The sequence below is a fragment of the Acomys minous genome (genome assembly GCF_964271855.1).
Source record: "Acomys minous genome assembly, chromosome: 14".
NCBI lineage: Eukaryota > Metazoa > Chordata > Mammalia > Rodentia > Muridae > Acomys > Acomys minous.
In genome coordinates, this window is record NC_140496.1 from 83,009,100 (window position 1) to 83,035,296 (window position 26,197).

The 26,197-nt window shown below is 39.8% G+C and overlaps 1 protein-coding gene across 5 annotated transcripts in view; it reads left to right on the plus strand.

The window, feature by feature from the left end:
• Positions 1 to 25,880, plus strand: part of ZGRF1 (zinc finger GRF-type containing 1) — a 52,735-nt gene extending 26,855 nt beyond the window's left edge. For 3 of the 5 annotated variants that reach the window (XM_084755458.1, XM_084755462.1, XM_084755459.1), the window contains 14 exons: positions 1,567 to 1,763; positions 3,113 to 3,252; positions 5,795 to 5,938; positions 8,179 to 8,293; positions 10,133 to 10,395; positions 11,599 to 11,758; positions 16,855 to 16,932; positions 17,321 to 17,468; positions 19,215 to 19,342; positions 20,676 to 20,799; positions 23,430 to 23,606; positions 23,742 to 23,876; positions 24,524 to 24,785; positions 25,133 to 25,880. In XM_084755458.1, the coding sequence (XP_084611584.1) occupies positions 1,567 to 1,763; positions 3,113 to 3,252; positions 5,795 to 5,938; positions 8,179 to 8,293; positions 10,133 to 10,395; positions 11,599 to 11,758; positions 16,855 to 16,932; positions 17,321 to 17,468; positions 19,215 to 19,342; positions 20,676 to 20,799; positions 23,430 to 23,606; positions 23,742 to 23,876; positions 24,524 to 24,785; positions 25,133 to 25,269 (2,208 nt within the window). In that variant the 3' untranslated portion in view covers positions 25,270 to 25,880. The remainder of the gene's footprint in view (positions 1 to 1,566; positions 1,764 to 3,112; positions 3,253 to 5,794; positions 5,939 to 8,178; positions 8,294 to 10,132; positions 10,396 to 11,598; positions 11,759 to 16,854; positions 16,933 to 17,320; positions 17,469 to 19,214; positions 19,343 to 20,675; positions 20,800 to 23,429; positions 23,607 to 23,741; positions 23,877 to 24,523; positions 24,786 to 25,132) is intronic. The other 2 variants (XM_084755460.1, XM_084755461.1) reach the window with 2 other exon arrangements.
• The last annotated feature ends 317 nt before the right edge of the window (positions 25,881 to 26,197 follow it).

Here is a 26,197-nt window from a genome sequence, read left to right on the forward strand (position 1 = left end):
AGTTAGCCTTTCAAACTTTTAGAAACTTACTGCATAGTAGTGGATGGAAAGTTACATAAATATAAGGTAGGAAGAATGCGCCTAAGCTACAGTGTCAGCACTGAGAAGGGAAATTTTTTGCCTGAGGAGTTAGAAAATGCTGAGATGAGACTGAAAGAAATAAAGCTTGAAAACTCTGTCCCAGCACTAGACGAGGCCACGCGAGTAGAGAAGCTGACCTCAGGTGTACGGCTGGCATCACAGAGAAGCGTAAGTAACATGCTGACAGCTTTTACTCATTTGTACAACTGCTTTCACGTATAATAGCAATAAAACAATTTCATTATTTGTATGTATCATTAGTTGAATATATGATTTGACCTTAAAAAGTCAAAGCAAGAATTCATAAATAATAGCATGGTCATAAGGTGAAATCTTTAGCCACTAACAATCTTTGTGCTGTTTTCAAGATTATTTGATGGCATGCTTGTGTCTTCACACTGTACTGTTTGTTAAAAGGTTAGGTCATAGAGTACAAAATACATCATTTTGTGAATTTTAAGAAAAACTGTGTATGTCTTTGTGTGTGTATGTTTATAAATATGTGCTTATGTAGAAAAAAGCATAGATGTTGCTAGTAGTTGTCACTATGTAGATTTCAAGTATCTAGTGAACACAACTGGGGAACAATAAAATTATAATTTATTGCTAATTTTAAAGTACTTTTAAAAAAAATACATGTTAGTATTTGCCTGCATGTATGTGTTGTGAGAGTCAGATCCCATGGAACTGGAATTATAGACAGATGTGAGCTGTCATGTGGATCTTCTGGAAGAACAGCTAGTGTTCTTAACTACTGAACCATCTCTACAGTCCCTTAAATACATTTTAAATAAGATGTATTTATTTTTATTTAACATGTGTATGAATGTCTGCATGTATGTGTGTTCACTGCATGCTTACCTAGAGCCCACAGAGGCCAGGAGATAGTGCTGGATCCTCTAGAACTGGAATTCTAGGTGGTTCTGAGCTGTCATGTGGTTGCTTGAAGCTGAATCTGGGTCTTCTGCAGGAGCATCAAGAATTCTTGTTGTTTGTTTGTTTGTTTGTTTTTGTTTGTTTTTTGAGACAGGGTTTCTCTGTGTAGCCTTGGCTGTCCTGGACTCGCTTTGTTAGATCAGGCTGGCCTCGAACTCACAGCGATCCACCTGCCTGCCTCTCAAATGCTGGCATTAAAGGCATGTGCCACCATGTCCGGCTCAGCAAGAGCTCTTAATGCTGAGCCAACTCCCCAGTCTCTCAAATAAGGTTTTGTTCTCATGATAATATTCTCTTTTGATAAAGAGAAAGCAAATAGAAAGTATTACTTTATAATTTTAATGTATTGTTTAACTTAATAAGAAAGTGGTTTATTTCTTGCAATGTGTTAACAGGTAGCCTTTATAAAATGCTTGACAAGGATAATACAGAAAATAGTATACAAGTAGAAATAGTTTTTTTTTCTCACTAAATTTTAATATGCATGCTAAGCAAACACTGTACCCCTGAGTTGAACCCTTAAACTCATTACATCTTCTTCTCCCCTAGGGTCGCCTGTTTTACACATGCGATAGGCCAAAAGACAGCCAGTGCAGGTTTTTCAAGTGGCTTGAGGAAGCGACTCCAGGACGGGTTTCACAGGATGAGTCTCAACCCAACATGGTTTTTAGTGATATTAAGAGTATGGGCTCATATTTAAGAAGTCAAAAGGTGCCAGTCTATGAGGAATGCCAGCTTTTGCTGAGGTATGTTTTACGGCATCATAACATTTCTTGTAATAATCTTAGAGAATAGCAACCCTCACAGAGTTATCAGCAAGTACTCTAGGGTTGATCCTGGAGTCTTACACATGCTGTGCAGTCATTGTACTAAACTACATTCCAAACCCATCAGTGGTTTTAGGAGAAATTGAGATGGGGAAAAACATCAAGGAGGCAGCTTCTAGTCATTTATGGCTATTCACAGACCTAATGGAGACTCCATGTAGAAAATCATGGTAATAACTCTAGCAGTACAGAAATAGGTCATTTCCAAGCCCGTATTAGGAACTGGTAGAGTGATAGAGGGTTAAGAACGAGAGAGTTTTTGTTTGTTTGTTTGTTTGTTTTGGTTTTTTGAGACAGGGTTTCTCTGTGTAGCCTTGGCTGTCCTGGACTCGCTTTGTAGACCAGGCTGGCCTCGAACTCATAGCTATCCACCTGCCTCTGCCTCCCGAGTGCTGGGATTAAAGGTGTGCGCCACCATGCCTGGCTCAAGAACGATAGAGTTTTAGAAGCAGAAATTTATGAAAATAGGCTCACTAAAACAGGAAAGTTAATGATAGTTTGCATGGAAATTTAAAACTTATTGAAAGCTTATAGATGCCAGGGTCTTTTCTAAGGACTTCATGTATATTATTTCCTCATAACAATAATGTGTAAGATGATTATAATTATTATTCTAATTTTACAGCTACATAAACTTAATCTAACTTATAATTTTTTTTCTGTTTTGGTTATTATTAAAGCTGGTGACATAGCCAAGCAATGGTGACATATACCTTTAATCCGGGTACTTGGGAGGCAGATGCAGGTGGATCTCTGTGAGTTCAAAACCAATCTGATCCACAGAGTGAGTTCCAGGACAGCCAAGGCTATACAGTGAGACCCTGTCTTGAAAAAAAAAAAAAAGCTGATGACAGATCTGTGAATTATTTTCTTCCTTTGATAGACAATATTTATAGTTTACAATATCTATGAAAGTAAATAAACATGCATAGTTATGGTTCTTTCTTTTACATGATGTGTTTAAAAATTAAAATAATTCTCCCTTAATACTCAAATTTATTTTTAAAAGATTTAAACAAAATGTATTTATGCATGGTATGTGACTGTGTGTATGTATATACACATGTTTGTGGGCACTTGTACAGGCCAGACGAGGTTACTGAATCCATTGGAGCTGGAGTTGCAAGTGTTTGTGAGCTGCCAGGTATGGGTGTGGGAACTGAACTCAGGTCCTCTGGAAGAGCAGGAAGTATTCCTAACTTGAGCACTCTCTTAGTCCCTCAAATTCACTTTTAATTTTTGTTTTTTGTTTTTTGGTTTTTTTTCAGGAAAGGATTTGATTTTCAGAGGAAACAGTATGGTAAACTAAAGAAGTTTGCAACTGTAAATCCTGACTTTTACAATGAAACAAAAAGTAAGATTTATCTTAAGCTGAGTCGGAAGGAGAGCTCTTCAATTTACAATAAAGGTAGGTGGATCTGATTGTGTTCATGACTGAGTTCCATACAGCTGAGGACTTGATTCAGATATAGCTCTGCAAATCCTTAATAGTAGAGGGAATTCCTAAAGGATTATTTAATAGTGCTATACAGTGAAAGTTAGGGTATAATAGGACATTTCTAAAAGGCATACTTAAAATTTTAGAGTTTGCTTTTTTAGATTATTTGTGTATATGAGCACTCCATTTGCATATTTGCATGAGTACATGACAGAAGAGAGCGTCAGACAGAAGAGGGCACCAGAGCTCATTATAGATAGTTGTGAGCCACCATGTGGTTGCTGGGAATTGAACTCAGGACCTCTGGATGAGCAGCTGTTGCTCTTAACCGCTGAGCTATCTCTCCAGCCCTGAGGATGTTTTGTTTTTTTAATTTATTCTAGAAGCCACTGTACTGAAAAGTTACACTCAGCTCTTGGTATCATATATAAAGGATTGAAGGTTGCATTTTTGTTTTTTATTTGGTCCTATTTACTTTTGTTGTTACTGGCATCTTTTCTTTGGGTCTCTGGTTTTGTCAGGATCTAGTAAACCATTCTTTTCTCACATCTTCTCCTCCTCCCCCCCTGCCCCCCCCTCCCTCCCGAGACAGAGTTTCTCTGTGTAGCCTTGGCTGTCCTGGACTTGCTTTGTAGACCAGGCTGTCCTCGAAATCACAGTGATCCACTTGCCTCTGCCTCCCGAGTGCTGGGATTAAAGGCATGCGCCACCACGCCCAGCTTTTTCTCACATCTTAAGGCAGATACTTAGAATGTTGATTTTGAGGCTTTTCTTTTACTACCATCCTTATTAGGGTCTAAGCATTCTTCAAGTACCAACCTACTTTCATTGAATAATTTTTTTATCATAGTTGTTTTAAATTTTCTATTAGATTTCATCTTTAACCTGTAGGTTATTTATCACATTCAAGCATCTAGGAGCTTGTGTTTTATGCTCTTGTTACTAATTGCTGGCTTCATTGTATGATGGGCAAAGATTATAGTTTTTATCCTACCGCTCTTTACAGTTGGTGCGAGCTCGTGTTTTGAGGTAGGGCCTTGCTGTGCATCAAGCCCGCCATGGTCCTTGCTTAGCCTCTGAATCCTGGGATTACAGGTGTGCACCACCCACCTAGACTTTCAGGGTTTTCTTAATGGCTTAGTGCAGGAGGAATGTATATTGTTCTAGCTGTTCCTACTATTGTTTGCCTGGATGTTAGTTAGTTGTGCACAGTCAAGGGGGCTGAGTTGAATTCTTCTATTATGACACACACTCTTGTTGCCGGTTTGTTCGAATCTTACAGATTAAGACAGTTTCACTAGATAAAGGTTTTAAGTTACTATCTTAGTAAATTAAACCATTTTCATTATATAGAGACTCTACAGCTACATTATATTTCTCTTAAAATATGTTATCAATATAGATATATCAGGTTTATCATTACTAATATTTACTTGATAAGTTAGTTTTAAATACTTTCTACCTTTATGTTTTTATAAGTATGTTTCTTCTACTATAAAGATTTTATTTATAAATAAATTAAACTCAATTAGATTTATTATGAATGATAAACTTGCATGTTTCAAAAACTTTTATTTTTGTTTATTTTAGATTTTCTTAAGCTTTTATTTTGTTTGTTTTTGAGAAAGGGTCTTACTATTGTAGTCTTCGTTAACCTAGAACTCGCAGTGTTAACCAACCTGACCTTGAACGCATAGAGATCTGCCTGCCTCTGCCTCTGGATTGCTAGCATTAAAGGTGTGCACCACTATGCCTTCTTATGCCCTTTCCCCTTTTTAATTATACAAGTTAAAAATAAAATTGTATGTGTGTGGGGGCTTTGTTTTGCCATGTGGATGCTAGAGATTGAACTGGGGTCATCTGGAAAAGTAGCCAGTACTCTTAATGTCTGAGCCATCTCTCTAGCCCACCATTAAAAAAAAATCATTTGACTGATTTATTTTTGTGTGAATGTGAGATAGGTATACACATGCCCAGCACCTGTGTGAGTGTCAGGGGTCAACTCTTAAGTTCTTTCTAACTTGTTTTGAGGCAAGGTCTCTTGTCTCTGCTGTTGTGCTGTGTATGTGAGCTTTTGATCTGTTCTCCTGTTGCTGCCTCCTGGACTCTTACCCCATAGAAACTCTGGGATTGCAGACTTAGTCCATCCCACTTAGCTTCCCCCCCTCCCCGCCAGCATCGAAACAGTAGTCCATCATAATGTATCATGAACTTGAAATCTGCAGAAGGTGGAGATCACAAGGGTTCTTATCATGCATTCAGAAGTAACCATGTCAGGTGGTGGATATGTTAATTAGCTTGGTTGTGGCAAGTATCACACAAGATACATCAAAATTTGTTTTGGCTGGGATTGTAATACCGTGGTAGAATGGGTACACAGCATGCACAAAGCACTAGGTTCCGTTTCTACCACTACCCCCAGTGCCATGTTAAATAGCTCCTTTGCTTGCTTGTTTGTTTGTTTGTTTGGTCAAGCTGACCTCAGTAAAGCTGGAAGTGTTTGTTCTTTCAGGTGATCTTTGGGTTATTTCAAAAACCCTGGACTTCAAATTAGATACTTTCATCGCATGCAGTGCCTTCTTTGGGCCGTCTGCTGCCAATGAAGTGGAGCTACTGCCTTTGAAAGGCTATTTCCCTTCTAATTGGCCCACTAACAGTAAGTGTCATCTTGTCCACCCTCATTTCTATTTAAAGAGAACAACAAACACAGGAGGCAGTAAGAGTCAGAATGGTGTGTGTGGGGGGAGTTATTTGACTAATGCCCATGGAAAAGATCTATTTATAGTCCATCAACAAGGGAAGCCATGGCAGGTACTTAAAACAGGAACATGGAGGCAGGAACTAAAGAAATCATCGAGGAACACTGCCTACTACCTTGCTCTCCATGGCCTTCTTTGTTATACAACCTAGGATCACCTGCCCAGAGGTAGCAGTGTCCATAGTGGGCTGGGCCTTTCCACTTCAGTCATAAATCCAGGAAATGTCCCCACAGGCTAAGCTACAGGCTAATTCAATAGAAGTATTATTAATATTCTCTCATTTGAGTTTACCTCTTCCTAATTTGTGTCAAGTTGACATAAAACTAACACATGTATGAAAGTTGATTTGTAAATATTTCTACAGTTCAAGTCCTATAGGGCTAACATTATAATGAAATCTTAAGGGGCCATAGAGATGGGCCAGTGATTAAGAGCAATTGTTGCCCTTGCAGAGGGCCCAAGCTTAGTCTCAGCACCCATATGATAACGCACAATGGTCTTTAATGGCAGTTATGAGGATGTGACACCCTCTTCTGACCTACAAGGGCACTAGGCACACACACACACACACACACACACACACACACACACACACACACATAAACACGCACATAGAAAAAATACTTATACACATAAAAAAAACTTAAAAAGAAATCTTGAGCTATCATTTAGTATTTGGTTAAAACTAAATTTTATATACTATAGACCTGATTTGGACACAAGACTTTTTTCATATCAGTTTACTTAGATGAGTTCTAATTTTTTTGGTCTCTGAAGGTATATTTAGTGTATCTTTACACTGAGATGTTCTTAGAGATTTGAGATTCAGCAGAATGTCATTTTTTTTTACCTTGAGAGTACCTACACTATTTTGAGAAGTTCTCTTTTTATTTGTTTTTTTATGTGTCTGAATGCTTTGCCTGTATGTCTGTACCACACACACATACCTGATCTGCAGAGGTAAGAATAGGGCATCAGGACCCCTGGAACTTGAGTTACACATGATTATGATCTTCCATGTGGGTGCTGGGCATCCAGCCCTGGCTATCTGGAAGAGAAACAACTACTTGACTGCTGAGCCACCTCTCCTACCCCTCTTGAGAAATTCTTATGAAGACAGACTACCCACCTTATTTTTCTTTTCTTTCTTTTTTTTAAAAAAATATTTATTTATTTATTATTTATACAGTGCTCAGCCTGCACGTACACCTGCACACCAGAAGAGGATATCAGATCACGTTATAGATGGTTGTAAGCCACCATGTAGTTGCTAGGAATTGAACTCAGAACCTTTGGAAGGGCAGTCAGTGCCCTTAACCTCTGAGCCATCTCTCCAGCCCCTTATTTTTCTTTTAGTAAAGAAATCTTTAGCCAGCTAGGGCTATCTAAGACTTGTCTCAAACAGAAAACTACTAATTTTGTTGACATTTAGGGTCCTTAGAAGTCCCATAGCAGAATAAACTTTAGTAAGTTTACTCCCATCTAGTTCTATGCATCTGGAAGTTTCTGCAGATCTCGCTATACATTTTAGTCTCTATTTCTTTCTTCTTCCTTTTAAAAAGATTTACTTGTTTATGTATGTTTTGTATATCAGTGCTCTATTTGCATGCATGCCTGCATGAAAGAAGAGGGCATCAGATCCCATTATTGATAGTTATGAGACACCATGTAGTTGCTGGGAATTGAACTCAGGACCTTTGGAAAAACAGCCAGTCCTCTTAACCTCTGAGCCATCTCTCCAGCCACTGTTCATATGGACATTTTTCTGTTTGTTGCAAATGCTTTCTTAGCACTGTGTTCTTGTTTTCTGCTTTCCATATGCTTTAATAAATAAATGAGGAAGAAAGTTTAGAGAAACCACATAAGTACTCCTCTGCAGCACACATGGTGCCTGAGCATTAGTGCTGTTCTGTATTTCCTGTATGTAGTCCCGAGTGTGACTTCAGTTACATTCTTTATGGGTGCTCACACACAAAATAAATGAGTAGAGGGCATAGCAATGTAAAAGATAGACATTAAAGACCTCTGCATGTCCTAAAGTTGTATTTTCTGTCATCTGACTAGTTCAGAAGGTTACCCCTGGTTATAAAGACATTTTATTGACATCTAATATTCATTTTCTATGTTGTCCCTATAGCAATAGTCCATGCATTATTGGTTTGTAATGCCAGCACAGAGCTGACAACTCTGAAAAACATTCAGGACTATGTTAACCCAGCTACTCTTCCACTAATGCCACACCTGTTAGCAATGTAAGTCATTTTTTTATCTTTGGGTCATGGGTATTAAATTATGGTGTCCTAGTTTGCTTTCTATTGTTGTGACAAACACTATAATCAGAAGCAGCTTGGGAGGAAAAGGTTCATTTCATCTTTATAGCTTAGAGTCTATCTTAAAGGGAACTCAGTGCAGAAACCGGGTGGCAGGAACTGAACAGAGACTGTGAAGGAACAGTGCTTACCAGCTGCTGAGTCTGCTTTCTGGTACAGCCCAGAACCCACTGCCCCACAGGCCCCCATGGACCAGTGTGATGAAGGGATTTGCTTGATTGACATTTCTCTTCCCAGATGACATGAGCTTGTATCAAGTTGACAAAAAAATAAAATAAAATAAAATAAGAATAATCAGCTCAAACGGTAACTGAAAGTTATTAAATATATTTTATAACAGAATTTTAATTATCTTTTAAATTTGGAGATTACTGTGTATTAGAAGTTAAGCATAAAACAGATGTTGCTAAGTGGTGGAATGCTGTGAACATGTGTGAGGCTCTGGTTTGACCCCCAGCACCAAAATAAATAAATAAAATTCATAAAACGAAAGAAAAAATTATATGTATTCCTTCCTTTTTACCTGAAATTAATTTCTCCTTATTCAGTGATCCTATTTTAAAGGCTCACTATAGTGCATAATTTTACTCATCTCTATGGTTTTTTACGGTGTATGGTATTTTGCCTGCATGCTATGTGCATCATGTGTGTACCTGGCATCTAAAGAGGCCAGAAAAGTTACTGGCTCCACTGGAACTGTAGTTATAGCCAGTTGTGGGTTCTGGGACTAGAAACTGGATTTCCTGGAGGAGCAGCCAGTGCTCCTAATGACTGAGCCTTCTCTCCAGCTCCTTATCTGTATCTTAATGCTGCATATTACTTAATGTTCAAAAGATGCTTTTATAGTGTGGATGTTGATACTGTTTTTATTCTAATTACCCGTATCTCACTTTTAAATTTCTAACACCAAAGTTCTTTTTTAAAAATGAGAATGAGGCTAGGCTATAGCTCATTCTGTCCTATCTATGAGGCCTTAGGTTCACTCCACCACCACATTGACCAGCTGTGGTAATATTCCTGTAGTCTTAGCACTTCAGAGGTGGGAACAGGAAAGTCATGAGTTCTAGTTTTCTTCAGCTACTTAGAGTCTCAAGTCAACCTCGAATGCATGAAGTAGCCTGTCTTGATGAGTCAATGAATGCATTAAAGTAACTGGGAAGTGAATGTACACTTAATACATTAAAATGAGAACAGTATGTTTCCTAGCAATGGGTATTGAACCCCACTTATGGTAAACAAGTGCTTCATCACTGAGCTACTGTCCCAGCTCCTATTTTCCAATTTGGATTGTTATTATCTATCTTGCAGCTTTACCCTTTTCTTTACCACAATGAAACCTTAGGTTTTTTTGTTTTTAAGCCATGTAACATTATTTTTATATGTTTTAAATGACAATAAGTCCATTTGCCTACTGTAATTTTACCTGAAGTAGAAGCTATATTAATTATCTAAACCTCTACTACTTATTAGTACCATGATTTTATGGGAACATTTCAACATTTATATATCTCTTTTTGGGTGTAATTCCCCAAATTTTTGGTGTGAGAGTATATAATTAATGTATAAAGTACTTAAGCTTATGCCAACAGATAATAGGTACTTTGTAAATATTAGTTCTCTTGCTCCCTCCAGATTGAAGTCTATCTTTATTACCTCAAAAATTTTTCTGATGATTGTAAAGTGAAAGCTAAGTTGTGAATAAGTCTACCTAACTGTTTCAGAACTCCTTAACTATTTCTAATGTACTCTCTTTTTTACTAGGTCTCAGTCAGCTACAGTTAGCAGTAAAAATGTCAGTAAAAGAAAATTTATCCCACCAGCTATTACAAACATTAAAACAAAATTTGAACTCCTCAACTTAGAAGCAACCTTGCAGTTAGCTAGTGAGTTGATTAACAAGCACAGGCTGAACAAGGATCAAGCTACGGCATTAATTCAGATAGCTCGAATGATGGCATCCCAGGAAAGTGATGAAGATGCACTGGAGCCCTTCAGCCATTCCCTGCCCATCACAGTCATTCATGGTAAGAGACAGCTTTAGAAAATGTAAGCATTTATAAGTTCTTCTGCTCCTCTGTGGTATTCTAGTGGATATAATGTAACATTTTGAATTAGAGCTATGCTTTCCTATCCCGGCTCCATCATTTACTGGCTTGGGTAGGTGACTTAGCATTGATTTCTGTGAAATATGGATTAAAAGTAGCACATACTTTATTTGGTTGGATGCTTAAATGATTAAATATAAATAAATGCTTTGAGGAGTGCACAGCATATGGGACCCTCAGTACGTCTCACATTTATTATGCTCATTGCTCCATCTTATTCACCTTTCCTGTAGTTGACCCGTGTAGTTTTTCTAAGATGTGCGTTCTGACAAGTCAGTTCTGTTGCGCAAAATCCTACAGTGTTTGCTTGCTAGCTTCAGGAAAAATTTTAAATTTCTTAACCATAGTAGACTTATGATTTATGTTTTTTTTTTTTTTTTTTTTTTTTTGAAACAGTATAGCTTGGCTGTCCTGGAGCTCAGTATGTAGACCAGACTGGCCTTGAACTCACAGAGACCTAGATGCCTATGCCTCCCAAGTGCTGATTTGTCTTCTTGTAGTGTGTCCCTTTGCCTCCCCCTGAGAACCCCTTCCTGCCCCTTTGCTGTGTACCTGTGGAAATTTCTGAAAGTGCTTTCAAGGTGCTCATCTGCCTTTCTCTAGACTGCTGACTGTGTGATTCTGGAAGACTTAGTTCTCCTCCTTCCTTCTATCTTTTTTCTTTCTTTCTTTTTTGTTTTGCTTGTTTGTTTGTTTTATTATTTTGAAACAGGATTTCTCTGTGTAGCCTTGGCTGTCTTGGAACTCACTCTGTAGACCAGGCTAGCCCCAGGGATCTGCCTGCCTCTGCCTCCTGGTTACTAGAATTAAAGGCATATGCCACCACCACCCAGCTTGCTACTTCTCTCTTTAAAGGAAGCCTTCCCATCCCCCAAGGCAATGATAGGTAGTCTTCCTTCTCTGATCCCGTAACAGTGTTACCCTATTATCATTATTTCTTTACCTATTACTTATCCTACTGACTGTAGCCTCCCCTAAGATGAAAGGGTTTTCCTTGCTGATTCTCCTGTGTAGCACATAGAGGATCCTCTGTATTTTGAATGTATTAACTCATTAAATGAAGGTGGGTGAGATAGAGGAAGTATTGCTTGTACATTCATAAAAGCTTTTATGCTGTTTTAGGTGTTTTTGGAGCAGGCAAAAGCTATTTGCTGGCTGTGGTGATTCTGTTCTTTGTACAGCTGTTTGAAAAGTGTGACACTGGAACAGTTGGGAATGCTAGGCTGTGGAAGCTTCTTATTTCTTCCTCCACTAATGTAGCTGTTGACAGAGTGCTTCTTGAGTAAGTATGACAAATAGGCTTCAATAACTGATACTTTACATTATTATTGAGGGCAATCCACTGTGGATCCCCAGTGCTCATATATATATTCTTGCTGCCTGACAAGAGTGCATGGACATCGCTTCTGGCCCCAAGAGCTATGAAGTAGTAACAGTCTAACTTCCTAAGTAGTGACTGTTCATTTATCCAACATTTGTCATAAAGATGAAATAACATTGAAAAACGCAAATTCAGCCCAAAACAAGTAGGGCTGCAAGTGTGTTGCTAGGGGAGGCAATCTGGTGTGAGCCCTGAGCACTCATTTGAAAGGCATTTCTCAGGGTTGCAACTCGGACTAATGGAGTAATGGCTTCCTCTGGAACAAAGAAGGCTTGCCCACTGCTTGTTAATGAAAGTAGTAGATTTCTAACCCCATTGCTCCTTAGCTGTGTAATTGAGCCCGTTGCATGTGCAGGCATCAACTAAGATGTTCTGCTTGGAGACCTAAGGGCTCGCCTGCACCATGGTATGTATGCTATTTCTTGCCACATGTAAAAGTCCTTTGCCTCTCACTCAGAGGTTTGGGTTTATTATCATAGAAGTAGGATACAGTCAAATCCCAGAACCAGCTAAGTGCTAGGAAGTCAGGCCTGTACCATCATACCCAGCTTATGTCTTTTTTTTTTTTTTTTAACTTAAAGGTGATATAGGCCAGTGCTTTACTGGCCTAACATGTACAACACACACACACACACACACACACACACACACACACTGAGTCTCACTCTGCTATCCTAGAACTCACTTTGTAGACCAGGCTAGCCTTGAACTCAGAGATTCACCTGCTTCTGCCTCCTGAATGCTGAGATTAAGAGTATGAGGCACAACACCCAGTAATTTTCATAATTATATTCAATAATTTGCTTATACTATTATCCAAGTGATTTTAATTACTAAATTCCAAAATTTTACCAATATAAATTACATCGTGACAAAAATTTTGGGTGTAAGACTTTATATCTATCTTTGAATCTTTGTTTTTCAAAAGCTTCTTATTTTTATCTTACTTTTATTTTTTTATTTTTTTACATAACATTTATATTATTACACGTATATACAATAAACTACTATAGCAAGAAGAACCATGACAATCAGGAATTATATAAATGTTACATTCTTAGTGTTTTGGCTGTTTGTATTTGACAGCCTTGAAAAAAACATCTTTCCTATCTTGGTGCATCTAAAATTCTGAATGTAAATCAATCTCCATCACATCTTGTCATTATCAACTTAAAACATCTATCTAGACCTAAAAACATCTTAATCCTTAAACAATTAAGCTTCATTGTAAAACTAAGCTACCTGGTCTTCAAGTCCCTCAGAGATTTGAGAAGAAATAAACTTGATTATCTGAGCATGCCAGGAGTGCAGGTTAGTATCTTTCCAAATAAGAAGCTGACAGAGACAGTTTTCTACCTGAATAGTCACCCAAACTCTCTATTATGTTAGAGCATCATCTTCAGCCTTCTGGCCCAATATATCTAACAGACATACTTGTGAGGCAGGAGCTATTGAGGACTTGCTTACCCTGTCTTGCCAGAGTTTGACCATCAACTCTGCATCCAAGCTTGCCCTTTTTTAGGCAGAATTCTGTCTGTAGTAGAAATGAGAACATTTTGCCAGTGCTTGTTTGCCACATTTGAGGCCATCTCTGTAAGGAGGTTAGTTTTTTTTGTTTTGTTTTGTTTTTTAAGATTTATTTATTTAATTACATATACAGTGTTCTGCCTGTATATATGCCTACACACCAGAAGAGGGCCTCTCATTATAGATGGTTAATAGCCATCATTTGGAATTGAACTCAAGACTTCTGGAAGAGCAGACAATACTCTTAACTGCTGAGCTATCTCTACAGCCCCTCAAAAGTTTTTAAAAAACTATGTGTGAGAGAGACAGACAGACAGACAGACAGACACACACACACACACACACACACACACACACACACACAAACACGAACTGAGTCACTTGTGCCACTGTGCGTGTGTGGAGGTATGAAAACAACTCTGAGGAGTCGGCTCTCTCCTTCCACCATTAGTTCTGTGGGTCAAACTCAGGTTGTCAGGCGTAAGTAGCTCTATTACCCACGAAGCCATCTCACCAGCTAGGGTAAAAATCAGAAACATCTTTAAGCTTCCGGTTATATTTTATAAAATTGCCCATTGGGAAAGTTTTGATAATGAGAAAAACCTAAGAGGGACTCAGGGCAGCATTTTTTCCCCCTTTTATCCAAGATAAATGTGAACCTGAAGAAATACTTGGGATTTAATGGAAAGAACGAACTTAAATTGCTTAGTTTGAGATGACAATTTACACGCGACTTAGAAAACACATACTGAGAGGTTAGAAGGAAAAGGGGACGTAAATACTGAGTACTGAAAACACATAGGAACTCTGTTGCTCTCTGTCTCGTGTGTGTGTCTGTGTGTGTGTGTGTGTGTGTGTGTGTGTGTGTGTGTGTGTAGTAGTAGTAGTAGTAGTAGTAGTAGTAATAGTATTGGGGATTTGTGCATGCTAAATGAATGTTCTGTCACTGAGCTACACCCACAGCCATTTTAGAAGGCTGTTTAATGCTTGAGTCTTTGAAGAAGACCTGAGAAATGTGAATTTGTAAGGAAGATAGATGCCTCAACTGAAAACAGGCTGGGCTTTCCTCTATTTCTTCCTCTATAAATAGCATATTTCCTCAGCGTGAAATAACGTTCTCATACATTGGAACAAATAATATATATTGTGATGCTTAGAATAAGACAAATTCTTTTAGAAAAATATGAGAGCATGGATAAATATAATACACAGTCTCCTGTAGTGTCACACTCTGAGAATATTATCCCTACATTCTTACAAATTTAATACAAACTTGAATTAAAAAAATGAACACTAGCTATTTCAGATTGAGAAGTAGCTAACTTTCTCTAAATTGAAGTCTGTTGGTTATTTTTCATCTTATCTACCAAAATAGCTTGAGCAGGCAAAGTTTTATCACGGATCCAAGGTACAAGGTGTCATGCAGCAGAAGCATGGGTCAGCTGCTCCACCACACACAGGAAGCAGAGTGAGAGAGGCGCTAGTGCGCTGCTGCCTTTCTGTAGTTCACTTCATGTGGAGCCCATGGAACGGTGCCGCCCACAGTTAGGGTGGGACTCACCTTCCCCACCTAGAAACGCCTGTATGCTCACACCCAAAGGCTGACCTCCAGCCTGCATGCTCACACCCAAAGGCTGACCTCCAGCCTGCATGCTCACACCCAAAGGCTGACCTCCAGCCTGCATGCTCACACCCAAAGGCTGACCTCCAGCCTGCATGCTCATACCCAAAGGCTGACCTCCAGCCTGTATGCTCACACCCAAAGGCTGACCTCCAGCCTGTATGCTCACACCCAAAGGCTGACCTCCAGCCTGCATGCTCACACCCAAAGGCTGACCTCCAGCCTGTATGCTCACACCCAAAGGCTGACCTCCAGCCTATATGCTCACACCCAAAGGCTGACCTCAGCCTGTATGCTAACACCCAAAGGCTGACCTCCAGCTTGATTCTAGGTCTTGTCAGCCTTCAAAACGTTTAAAATTGGAATCTATTAATGTGCTAACACTGAGGGAAGGAGGGTCATCACCTTGGGAAACTGTGTTTAAAGCAAGGGCTATAGCTTTCTTTAGTTATTTTTAAGTTTCTGTTTCCAAGTTGGTACAGGTGTTTTAGAGGACCTGGTGTTTGTGTCACTGACGGGCACCTCTGACCTAGCATAGAAGTAGAGCTGTTAGATACAAGAGGGAAGGGAATAATTCCTCCTTCTCACAAAGCCCTAATTAGAGAATGAGGAATTATCTGTAGAGGAACATCTTAGCCTCTGGAGACAGACAGGCTAGCCTGAGTTCTAGGCTTGGCTGTCTCCACTTGTTTGTTTTTAATTTTTGTTTGTATGGGTGTTTTGCTTGCATTTATGTCTGTGTTTCATGCATGTGCAGTGTCCACAGAGGCCAGAAGACACTTGTAACTGTAGTTAGGGGTGGTTGTGAGTCACCGTGTGGGTGCTGGGAATTGAACCAGGGTCCTCTGGAAGAACAGCAAATGTTCTTAACCTCTGTCCTCTCTCTCCAGCCCCATCCACTTGTTAATGATGTAGATTCAGCTAAGTTTTCTCACCTTTATCTTCAGTGTCCTCCTCTCTAAGATGGGATAGTATGCATATTTATAATAACACACTATCTGTTGCTTTCCACATTATGTCTCTAAGGCATTTTATTTCTGGTCAGTCCCAATATTGGCATTTTATAAACCCTTAATGACTGTAGAGATTGAATACTTGGTCCGCAGTTGGTGGCTGTTTGAGGAGGATTAGGAGGTAGCTTTGCTGGAGGAAGTATGTCACTGGAGGTGGGCTTTGAGGTTTCAGAAGCTTTCTCTGCTTCTGTTTGTGCATTACAATGTGAACTTTGAACTGCTGCTCCAGCTGCCTGCTGTCTCCACTCCACCAGCATCGGCTAGTATTCCCCTGGCACTGTAAGCCCCAAAGAAACTCTTTTTTTCTGTAAGTTGCGTTGATCACAATATTTTTATCACAGCAATAGAAGAGCAGCTAATATAACCTCTTAATATAAAATGAATATATTTAGGTTTTTCTACAGAATGTGCTAGGGAGGATGTAGCTTAGTAGTCGAGTGATTATATAGCAGACATAGTCTTGGGTTTGAGCTCCTGCACCAAGAAAGGGAGTGGCCAAAAATCTCTCAAACATATTCTATGAGAAATGTTTCAGCTACATTGCTTTTACTTTATGTGAGTTTATATAATTCATATGGAATCATGTAACTCTATAATACAGCCTAATACAATAATAACAAGATAATGATGATGATAATATACTTGAACATGTTTGCGCATGTCTCTATGTCCAGCATTCAGAAGGCTGAGACAAGAGCATTGCGTTTAAGGATAATCTGGGCTACATACTGGCATACTCTCTTTAAAGAAAAGCTGACATTATTATAAATAAGTCATGAAACTAGTTTTATATTCTGTAAGTAAGGAGAATCTATTTTGTCTTGTTTTCTCTAAAGACTTCTCAGTCTTGGATTTGAAAAATTCATCAGAGTTGGGAGTGTTAGGAAGATTGCCAAGCCAATTTTACCCTACAGGTAAGACCCCCTAAATCCTAAAAGTTACAGAATATTCTGAGAAGTATGACAATTTTATGTTTTTTACCTTTTAAAGTAATTTATTTGGCCTTTGAGAAGTACTTTCAGTTTTTAGTTAAATTACGAAATTCTAACTTAGAGTTTTCCAAAGCAGCTGTGGTGGTGTAGGCCTTTAATCCTGGCCCTTGGGAGGCAGAAGCAGGTGTGTCTCTGAGTTCAGAGTCAGCCTCATCTCCATAGCTAATTCCAGTACAGTCAGGACTAGACAGTGAGACCTTGTCTTAGAAAAACAAAAAACAAGCAAATAACCACAAAAGTCTAATCCATTTGTTCCTCGTGGTGTATATGAAATAAACAAGCAATTTTTTTTTATGTTATTCAATTTCAGTTTGCATGCTGGCTCAGAAAATGAAAGTGAACAATTGAAAGAACTCCACGCATTGATGAGGGAAGATCTAACTCCTGTAGAAAGGGTTTATGTGAGAAAGAGTATTGAGCAGCATAAACTGGGGACCAACAGAGTCCTGCTAAAGCAGGTGAGGTGGAAGTGTACCAGTTGCTTTCCTGGTTTCTATGTTCTGCTAAGATGCTCTTTATTTGTGGTGATGGATGATCTTGGATTCAGTGAGCTTTATGCTTTGTGTACCCTTACCAACTTTGCCCAGTGCTGCAAACACTCTTCAGGCTATGATTGTCAGCTGTTGTTGGCCTCTGCAGATCTTGTCTGCTGAGCCTGGGATCTAAGAACCTGAAACAGTGGAGTGGACTGGAGTCTGATGCTGTAGGTAACCTTACTTCAGTGTGCTTTTATATACGAGTCTAACAAAGAGAGCACTGAGTTAAGAAAGGTTGTTTGAATTCAGAAAAACATGTAAATAAACATCAGAAAACAGAGACTAAATATTTACAGAGCAGCCCTTTGCCAGAACATTCTCATGACAGACCAGTTTAAATACAATTGCCTGGCTTGGACTATATGTGGGAAAGCACGAAAGCAAGGCAGAAGGCCATATCCACAGTCAGGGTATGCTGACCAGATTAGGTTCTCTAGCCATATTCTGATATCCAACAAGAATAAGCATGTCTTATAAATTAAATGTAAATATTTATTACAGGAGGCATGAAGTCATATCCAAGAACAGTCCAGGGAACAAATGCACCTGAAGTAAAAGGCCCTCCTGAGGCCTCTCTCACAGTTCCGCAAGGCTTTGCTCATAGTGGGTCATTCCTTTGACTGTGTTCTACAGTGATGAACACATCTTATTAGCCATGCCTGCAGCATTCTTTCTTCTCCCTTTACATAGAGGCTTGAAGAAAGTGCAGAACTTTGAATAGATTCTTGGTAAACTCAGTAAAATTAGTTGTAGTCCTAGTATCTAGGAGAAAGATAAAAAAGTTTTTACTCTGGGTAAAATTTGTCTTTGATGCTCTCCTAGAAACCAGGTCTCTCAGGGTCTGTCTGTACCCAAGACTCCACATAGCACCCCATGCCCTTCCAGGCATCGAGAGTGCTAGGGCCCCAGGCCATCACAGGAAGTGTCAGTCCCTTGCTGAAAGATGTCTAAGGGTAGTGGAGAGACTCAGGGGCTTTGTCTTATGAAAGTGGTGCCTGAGGAACAGGAAAGTGCTGAAGGAAGAAGAAAATCATTGGCTCTCTTGGGCCACATAGACATTGATCATTTTCTGCAGAGATTTTGGGAAGCCTTGACTTTACAATAAACTTAACAATGCTTTATAGTCAATAATAAAATGTCCTCTGCTGTTTGACTCTCTGCTGTATAACAATGAATTAAAAGACAAAAATGGTTGAGTGTGGTGACAGACGCCTTTAATTCCAGCACATGGAAGGCAGAGTCTGGTGCGTCTCTGTGATTTTAAAGCCAAGCCTGGTCTACAAAATGAGTCCTGTACAACCAAAGCTACATAGAGAGGCCCTGTCTCAAACACTACAAAAAGCTAAAAAGAAAATAAAGTAGCTCATGTTCTGTAACATCTACTTTATATGTGGGAATAATGAAAATGTAGCAATAAGCTGACAATTGATTTCTGATTAGCAAGAACCAAGATACATTTTAGTTTGTCTTCTGACTTAGCCTTCAAGTTTTCTATTAAATTCTTGGTTTTTAAAATAGTCCTTAGTGATATTTGTGTTTGTCAGGGCAAGGTGACTCACAGCTATAATCTAAACACTTAGGGAGGTTCAGGCAGGATGTTTTTGAGGCTAAGCATGGGCTACAGAGTGAGACCTTGTCTCAAAAACTTTTTTTTTTTTTTAAATAAAGGTTCGAGTGGTTGGCATTACCTGTGCAGCCTGCCCATTCCCATGTATGAATGGCCTTAAATTCCCTGTGGTTGTGCTGGATGAGTGCAGCCAGATGACGGAGCCAGCATCTCTCCTTCCTATTGCAAGGTAACCTGGAAGGCTTTCTTCCCGATGGGACACACAAGTCAGTCAGTTCAACATGTCCTGAGTTCAGACTCCACAGACACTTGTAAGAATTCTTATTTTTTTTTAACAAATTGTAAGAATTCTTAACAATTCAGTTACTAAGCTTTAGTTCTGTAAGTAATAGCAAGAAACTCTAGGAAGTAAACATATCAAAATTTTGTGAGCTTGTAATTTAGGAATAGACTTCCCAGATTTGTCAAGCAGATTAATGACTAACTCTACCAGCACTGCTGCCCTTTCTTTTGTATGATTTGATGGGTTAGCTTTGAGAGAATATATTGAAAATCAAGTTGAAAATGCAGGTTTGTCCCCAGAAACTTTAGAGTGAAATCTAAGCTGTTATAGCCATTGGAAAATTGTGCTCCTAAAGCATCTTTGGGGGCTGGAATATAGTTCAATGGATAAAATGGGTTTAATGTGTGATAACTGGCTTTAACCCCCAGCACCATGACAAATAAAATAAAGCATGCCTTAAGGAAGAGTCCACCAGTGAGACTCAGGAGACTTTGCTTTGTCCCTAGGTGATGTGTCCGTAGGGCACCGCCTGGCAGGGTTTGCCTGGGACTTGGGAGGCTCCTGGGCGTGACGTTTCAGCATTTACTGAAATGGTACTGGGCAGTCAGGGTGACTTCTTTACTTACAGCCAAGTCGAGGGTCACTGAAGCCCTGGATGGAGCACAGAGGGTGGTAATGCAGTTCTATGCTCTAAACACATTGTGGCCTCCATTGATCCCTATGACAGCCATACACGGAGTTAGTACCTCCAGGTTACTGATCAGAGTGTGCATCCTGGAATCAGAGTGGCGTTACGAACTGTTATGCACCGCCCTATGGGTGTTGGCAGTTGAATGTGGGTCCTCTGCAAGAACAGTGCTTTTAACTGCTGAGCCATCATTCCAGCCATCTTCAGCTTATTTTTTGAAATAGGGTCTTTCACTGAATCCAAAGCTCACCATCTCAGCTGGCCTGGCCAGTGGGTCCCCAGAGTCCTGTCTCTAAGCTCCCAGCACTGGCATTACCGATTTGCCACTGTGCTCAGCTTTTACACGAATGCTAGGGATTGGAGCTTAGGTCTTCAAGCGCTTTTACCACAGAGCCATCTTCCTAACCCAAAGATTCTTTGAAGTAACATTCCATAGCCTTGAACATGGTAATTAGCACCACTGAGCCCTGCTAGCTCTCAGGACATTTCCTGCCTTTGAATTCTAAGAATACCTCCTGGAAAGTGTAATGAATGATATTTGTCTACCTTTTCTCTTTGCTTAGACCAATTTGCTAAATTGTTTCCCCTTAGGTTTGAATGTGAAAAGCTAATTCTTGTTGGAGACCCCAAACAGCTGCCTCCTACAATTCAGGGTTCTGATGCAGCTCATGAAAATGGATTGGAACAAACTCTGTTTGATCGTCTTTGCTTAATGGCATGTACTTGTAAATACCTTGTTATCATTGATTGTATACAGTGTGGGTGGATAATGGATGAAGATATGGTACCTTAGCCTTGCTCTTAAGTAGTTTATGATTGTAATTCTTTAGAAATTACTCATCCTAACGACAAGCGGTATCCCTTTGTTCTAGGATTCCTTTCAAAACACAAGTGTTTCTCTTTGTACATCACCTTCTATTATCCATGAGTGTTCATCTTAAGGTGTACAGTGAAGTTGCATTTCCTACAGTTGTGGTACCAGCAACCACTACACCTAGCTAGCACCACTATCTAGTTCTAGGTTGGGCTTTTTTTTTTTTTCAATTAAAAATTTTTTCCATAATTTTTGTTCGCATGCAAAATAATGCTTTCATTATGACATTTTTATGCATACATACCTGTCATTTTGTTGTTGTTGTTTATATTTGTGCTCCCAAGCTCACCCCTGCCCTTCTTTCACTCCTCTTGGTCTACTTTATCCCTTCTGCTTTAGTGACATGTGTATTCCTTTACTTTCTTGTTCCTCCCTTCCTGCTCCCTTCAGATAGTCTTTCTATTTTCGTGTCGTGTGTGTGTGTGTGTGTGTGTGTGTGTGTGTGTGTGTGTAAACATATATACATTGAAATGTAAGTTCCATATATGAGAGAATGAGTACAATATTTAGCTTTCTGAGGCTGGCTCGTTTCACAGACATTTTGATTTCTAGTCCCAGCCATTTTATACAAATTACATAATTTCATTTACAGCTGAATAAAACTATTATATATATGTACCATCTTTTCTTTTAATTTTTGTTTTGTTAATTATTTGTGTGTGTGTGTGTGTGTGTGTGTGTGTGTGTCTGTCTGTCTGTCTGTCTGTCTGTCTGTCTGTCTGTCTGTGTGTCTGTCTACAATTGTGTGGAGGTCAGAGGACAACTTTCAGTTGTTTCTCTACTCAGGCCATTAGGCTTGATGGCAAATGCTATTTTCCAGCTGAGCCATCTCACCAATGCTATACTGTTTTGATTTTTAAATCATCCCAGTGGCAACTTTGTACTTATTAAATAACGACTTCCAATCCCTCCTTCTGGTCCGTGTCTGGTCAACTCCAGTCTCATTCTGGGAAGGCTTCCTTCTGTTCCCTGAGCACTAGGTTCCTGTCCCCTGACGCAACTCCTGCCACTCCCTTAGCATTGCTTGATTTGCAGTCATCAGTGTTGTCAGAAATCACTGAATACTCTGTTGTGTGGCCACATGTAATTTACTCAGCTCTCTACCATTGAAATCCCAGTTATTTCTATTAATGTAATGGTCCTTGCAGTATGTCTAGGCTTGGGACATCATCCTAGGCTTTACACGTGTCCTGATTTAGACTTAGAACCTTCAACAACTCTGTGCTGCATAGAGCAGTGAGATTTAATTTCTTCATTGTTTTTGTGTTTCTTGAGGTCAGTAAGTTTCTATTTGCTGTTATAAGTTTGCTGTTGGCGTTCTTTGCACTTACTGAAGATGTTTTGATAGCATCATAAAGTTTTACAGATAATGTGCTCCAGAAGCTCACTGGAGTGGTGAGACTCGGTTGCTACGGCACAATAGTGAGAGCTGGGGCTGCTTTGAAGATTCTGAATGAAACAGTGGCTTTATCCAAGGAAGCAAGTGAACAAACTGTCAGAAGCAGCAGGCATTGAACCTAGGGCATGGTGCATTGAACCTAGGGCATGGTGCATTGAACCTAGGGCATGGTGTGTTGAACCTAGGGCATGGTGCATTGAACCTAGGGCATGGTGCATTGAACCTAGGGCGTGGTGTGTTGAACCTAGGGCATGGTGTATTGAACCTAGGGCGTGGTGTGTTGAACCTAGAGCATGGTGTATTGAACCTAGAGCATGGTGCGTTGAACCTAGGGCATGGTGCGTTGAACCTAGGGCATGGTGCGTTGAACCTAGGGCATGGTGCGTTGAACCTAGGGCATGGTGCGTTGAACCTAGGGCATGGTGCGTTGAACCTAGGGCATGGTGCGTTGAACCTAGGGCATGGTGCGTTGAACCTAGGGCATGGTGTGTTGAACCTAGGGCATGGTTATTGGGCACCCACCATGGCCTTCTTGTCACTTGGCATTTTGAGAGTGTCTCGCTGAGTTGACATTGAACTTTTTGTCTACTCCTGCACTTGTGAGCTGTTTGCCTTAGCCTCCTCAGAGCTGGGATCACAGGCTTGTACACTAGGCCTGCCTAATGGTAAAGGCTTTAATTATTAGACCAAACTTCAGGTAGATTATAAAGCTGGGGGACAAACATTGAGATGATATACTCTATGTTTTTTGGGGAAGAGGGGTTTGTTTATATGAGACAAGTTTCTCTGTAGCTCTGGCTGTCCTGGAACTTTCCTCTGTAGACCAGGCTGGCCTCGAACTCAGAGATCCAACTGCCTCTGACTCCCAAGTGCTGGGATTAAAAGCGTGTACCAACATTCCCAGGCTTTATAATTTCATTGAAAAAAGTTATCTGTCATTTGTTCTCTCATTGTCATTTATGTAAGAGCATGAGGTAACATTAAAAAGTGTTAAAATAGGATTTCTCTTTCCCTAGGAAAAAAAGGAAATGCTATGTTTTAACTTTTGTTTTCTTCCATGCAAATTTCTTAGGGTCACAAACCCATTCTGTTGAGAACCCAGTACCGTTGTCACCCTGTGATCAGTGCCATAGCTAATGATCTGTTTTATGAAGGAAACCTGGTGAATGGCATTTCAGAGAGAGAGAGGAGCCCTGTCCTGGAGTGGCTGCCCACGCTGTGTTTCTATAATGTCCCAGGAGCAGAGCAGGTGAATGACATCAGTGTTGATGGGAATCGCTACTTAATTGCGTGCTTTAATTTTATTGTTGTTGTTTGTATGGTTTTATCCAGTCTTCCCGTAACCTTTCTGGGAAGATAATTTCGGGTCTGTTTCTTCCTCCAGGTTGAAAGAGAGAACAGCTTTCAGAATGTGGCAGAAGCAGCTTTTACACTCAAGCTAATCCAGTCACTGATCGCAAGTGGAATCCCGGGCTCCATGATTGGGGTGATAACACTGTACAAATCACAGATGTACAAGGTGTGTGTGTTGCATACAGTGATGTTTGTCACATATTAAATATCGTACTCTACATTACAATATTTGATATTGCACTTGTAGTGGTTCACTTGGTGTCTGAAGCCTCTGGGACTGTCATCTGTGTACTTACAGAAGAAGAGTCTGATGTGTTTTCTGGCCTGGATTTTTTCTGCATAACTCAATGTAAACCTAACAAGATTTAATTAAATTCAGTATACAGCTGTTGGGACAAAATGCAAATAAACAGATTAGAGGAGGAGAGCATGGTGTATGCTTTGTGTCTGGGACAGATGGGGTTGAGACTGTTTATCAAAATGTTCCTGCATTACATTTCATCAGTAAATCAAGGATGGATACTGGGTATTAGTGTATGTAAGAGCCAGTCACTGCTAAGTAGATTTTTATAATCTTTTCTCTCTTAGTATTCATTATTCGCTACTTATCAGCTCAAATTAGCATGTACAAGCAAAATCCCTTCTATAGACCAATCTTTTTTGTTATGCTTCATAAATAATAATATTGTAATTTTCAGTTTTAGATACTTTCTACCTAAATGCACTTGGTCATAAGGAAGAATAAAAACATTCCTGAATTAGTTTACTCCAAACAGTTGCATTGACCGGGTTGAGCCTGTTTTTTCTCTACAGATTGGCCATTTGCTCAGTGCTGTAGACATCAGCCCCCATGATGTGAAAGCTGTGCAGGTGTCCACGGTGGATGCCTTTCAGGGCGCTGAAAAGGAAGTCATTATTCTGTCCTGTGTGAGGACAAGACAAGTTGGGTTCATTGATTCAGAAAAACGAATGAATGTCGCGCTGACTAGAGGGAGGAGGCATTTGCTGATTGTGGGAAGTTTGTCCTGTTTGATGAAAAATCGACTGTGGGGGCGTGTGATCCAACACTGTGAAGGTACATTAAAAATATCGTTATTTCAAGCATTTCCAATTAAACCTGCTTTTTTTTTTTTTTTTTTTCGAGACAGGGTCTCTCTGTGTAGCCTTGGCTGTCCTAGACTCACTTTGTAGACCAGGCTGGCCTCGAACTCACAGCGATCCGCCTGCCTCTGTCTCCCAAGTGCTGGGATTAAAGGCGTGTGCCACCACCACCCGGCTTTAAACCTGACTTTATGTGGTTAATCTCAGGGTGGTTTGTAAGGAATTTCTGCGGCCTGTGTTCCTTGGGAGATGCCTGAGGGGGCAATAACATGGAAACTCCTGAAAAGTAAAGAATAATTCTCATATTCTCTATCTTTTAAGGAAGGGAAGATGGATTGCAACATGCAAGTCAGTGTGAACCTCAACTGGATCATCTTCTTAAAGATTATTTTGAAAAACAAGCAGAAGAAAAACAGAAGAAAAAGGAGAAAGAGAAATCTAAGGATAAATCTCATTAACAAAAACAACAACAACAAAAAGCATGACTAGGAGTGTTAATATTGTTATAACTATCACAAGAGGCAGGAAAACACTCCTGAAATCAGTATGCATTAAAAAAATACATGGCTGTCCCCAAAGCTAGTGTGCCAGAGCTCAGGCCCTGCCAGGTCCCTAGCGCGCACTCTGGCTGGAGCACCGGCACTGAGTACTGCATGGCCCACCATCTCACAGCTGAAGCCATCCACAAAGAAAGCTTATGTTAAAACAGCGCTGTGCCTCGTGCACTGGGCGCTCTGTAAGCATCTAGCTGAATGGACAGGACGAGCGGCCTTCAGTTTTTTCAAGTCTCCTCCCTGAACAGCACTTACTAGTATATATGCAAAATAAGTGGGTAAAACACTTTTTATTTTAAAGCTAACATGTTCTCCCTATAGAAAAATATACAGAACTATATAAAAGAAAAAACCTATATATCCACTAGTCAGATAATCATTAATATATTCAGTCTTTTTCTATATTTATAGTCTCTCTGTAAATATATACATGTAAGTTTAAACCATTTGAGCCCATGTGATTCTAAGGTATTGTTAATAAAGGAATATATTCATCTCTAGGTAGAAAAAAGTGACGAAGTCTTGATCGTATCAGTGTATTTATTTTTAGCAACTAAAACATTTCACTGGCCCAAGTCATTTAGTGTTTATTTTGAGAATTATCTTAGAATTTATTTTAAGAGTATAGAAAGTTGTTCCCTTAAATTTCCTTGTAATAAAAACTTACCAGTCTAGGGCTGGCAGGGAGGGATGGTGTGTAGAGGCACTCTTCCTGCCAAGCTTGGCAACCCGAGTTCAGTCCTGGATCTCCGCCATCGTACAGAGCAGAGAGAGCTGACTCCTGTAGCTTTTCCTCTGCCCACACACAAGCTAAGGCTCACAGGGCCTACCC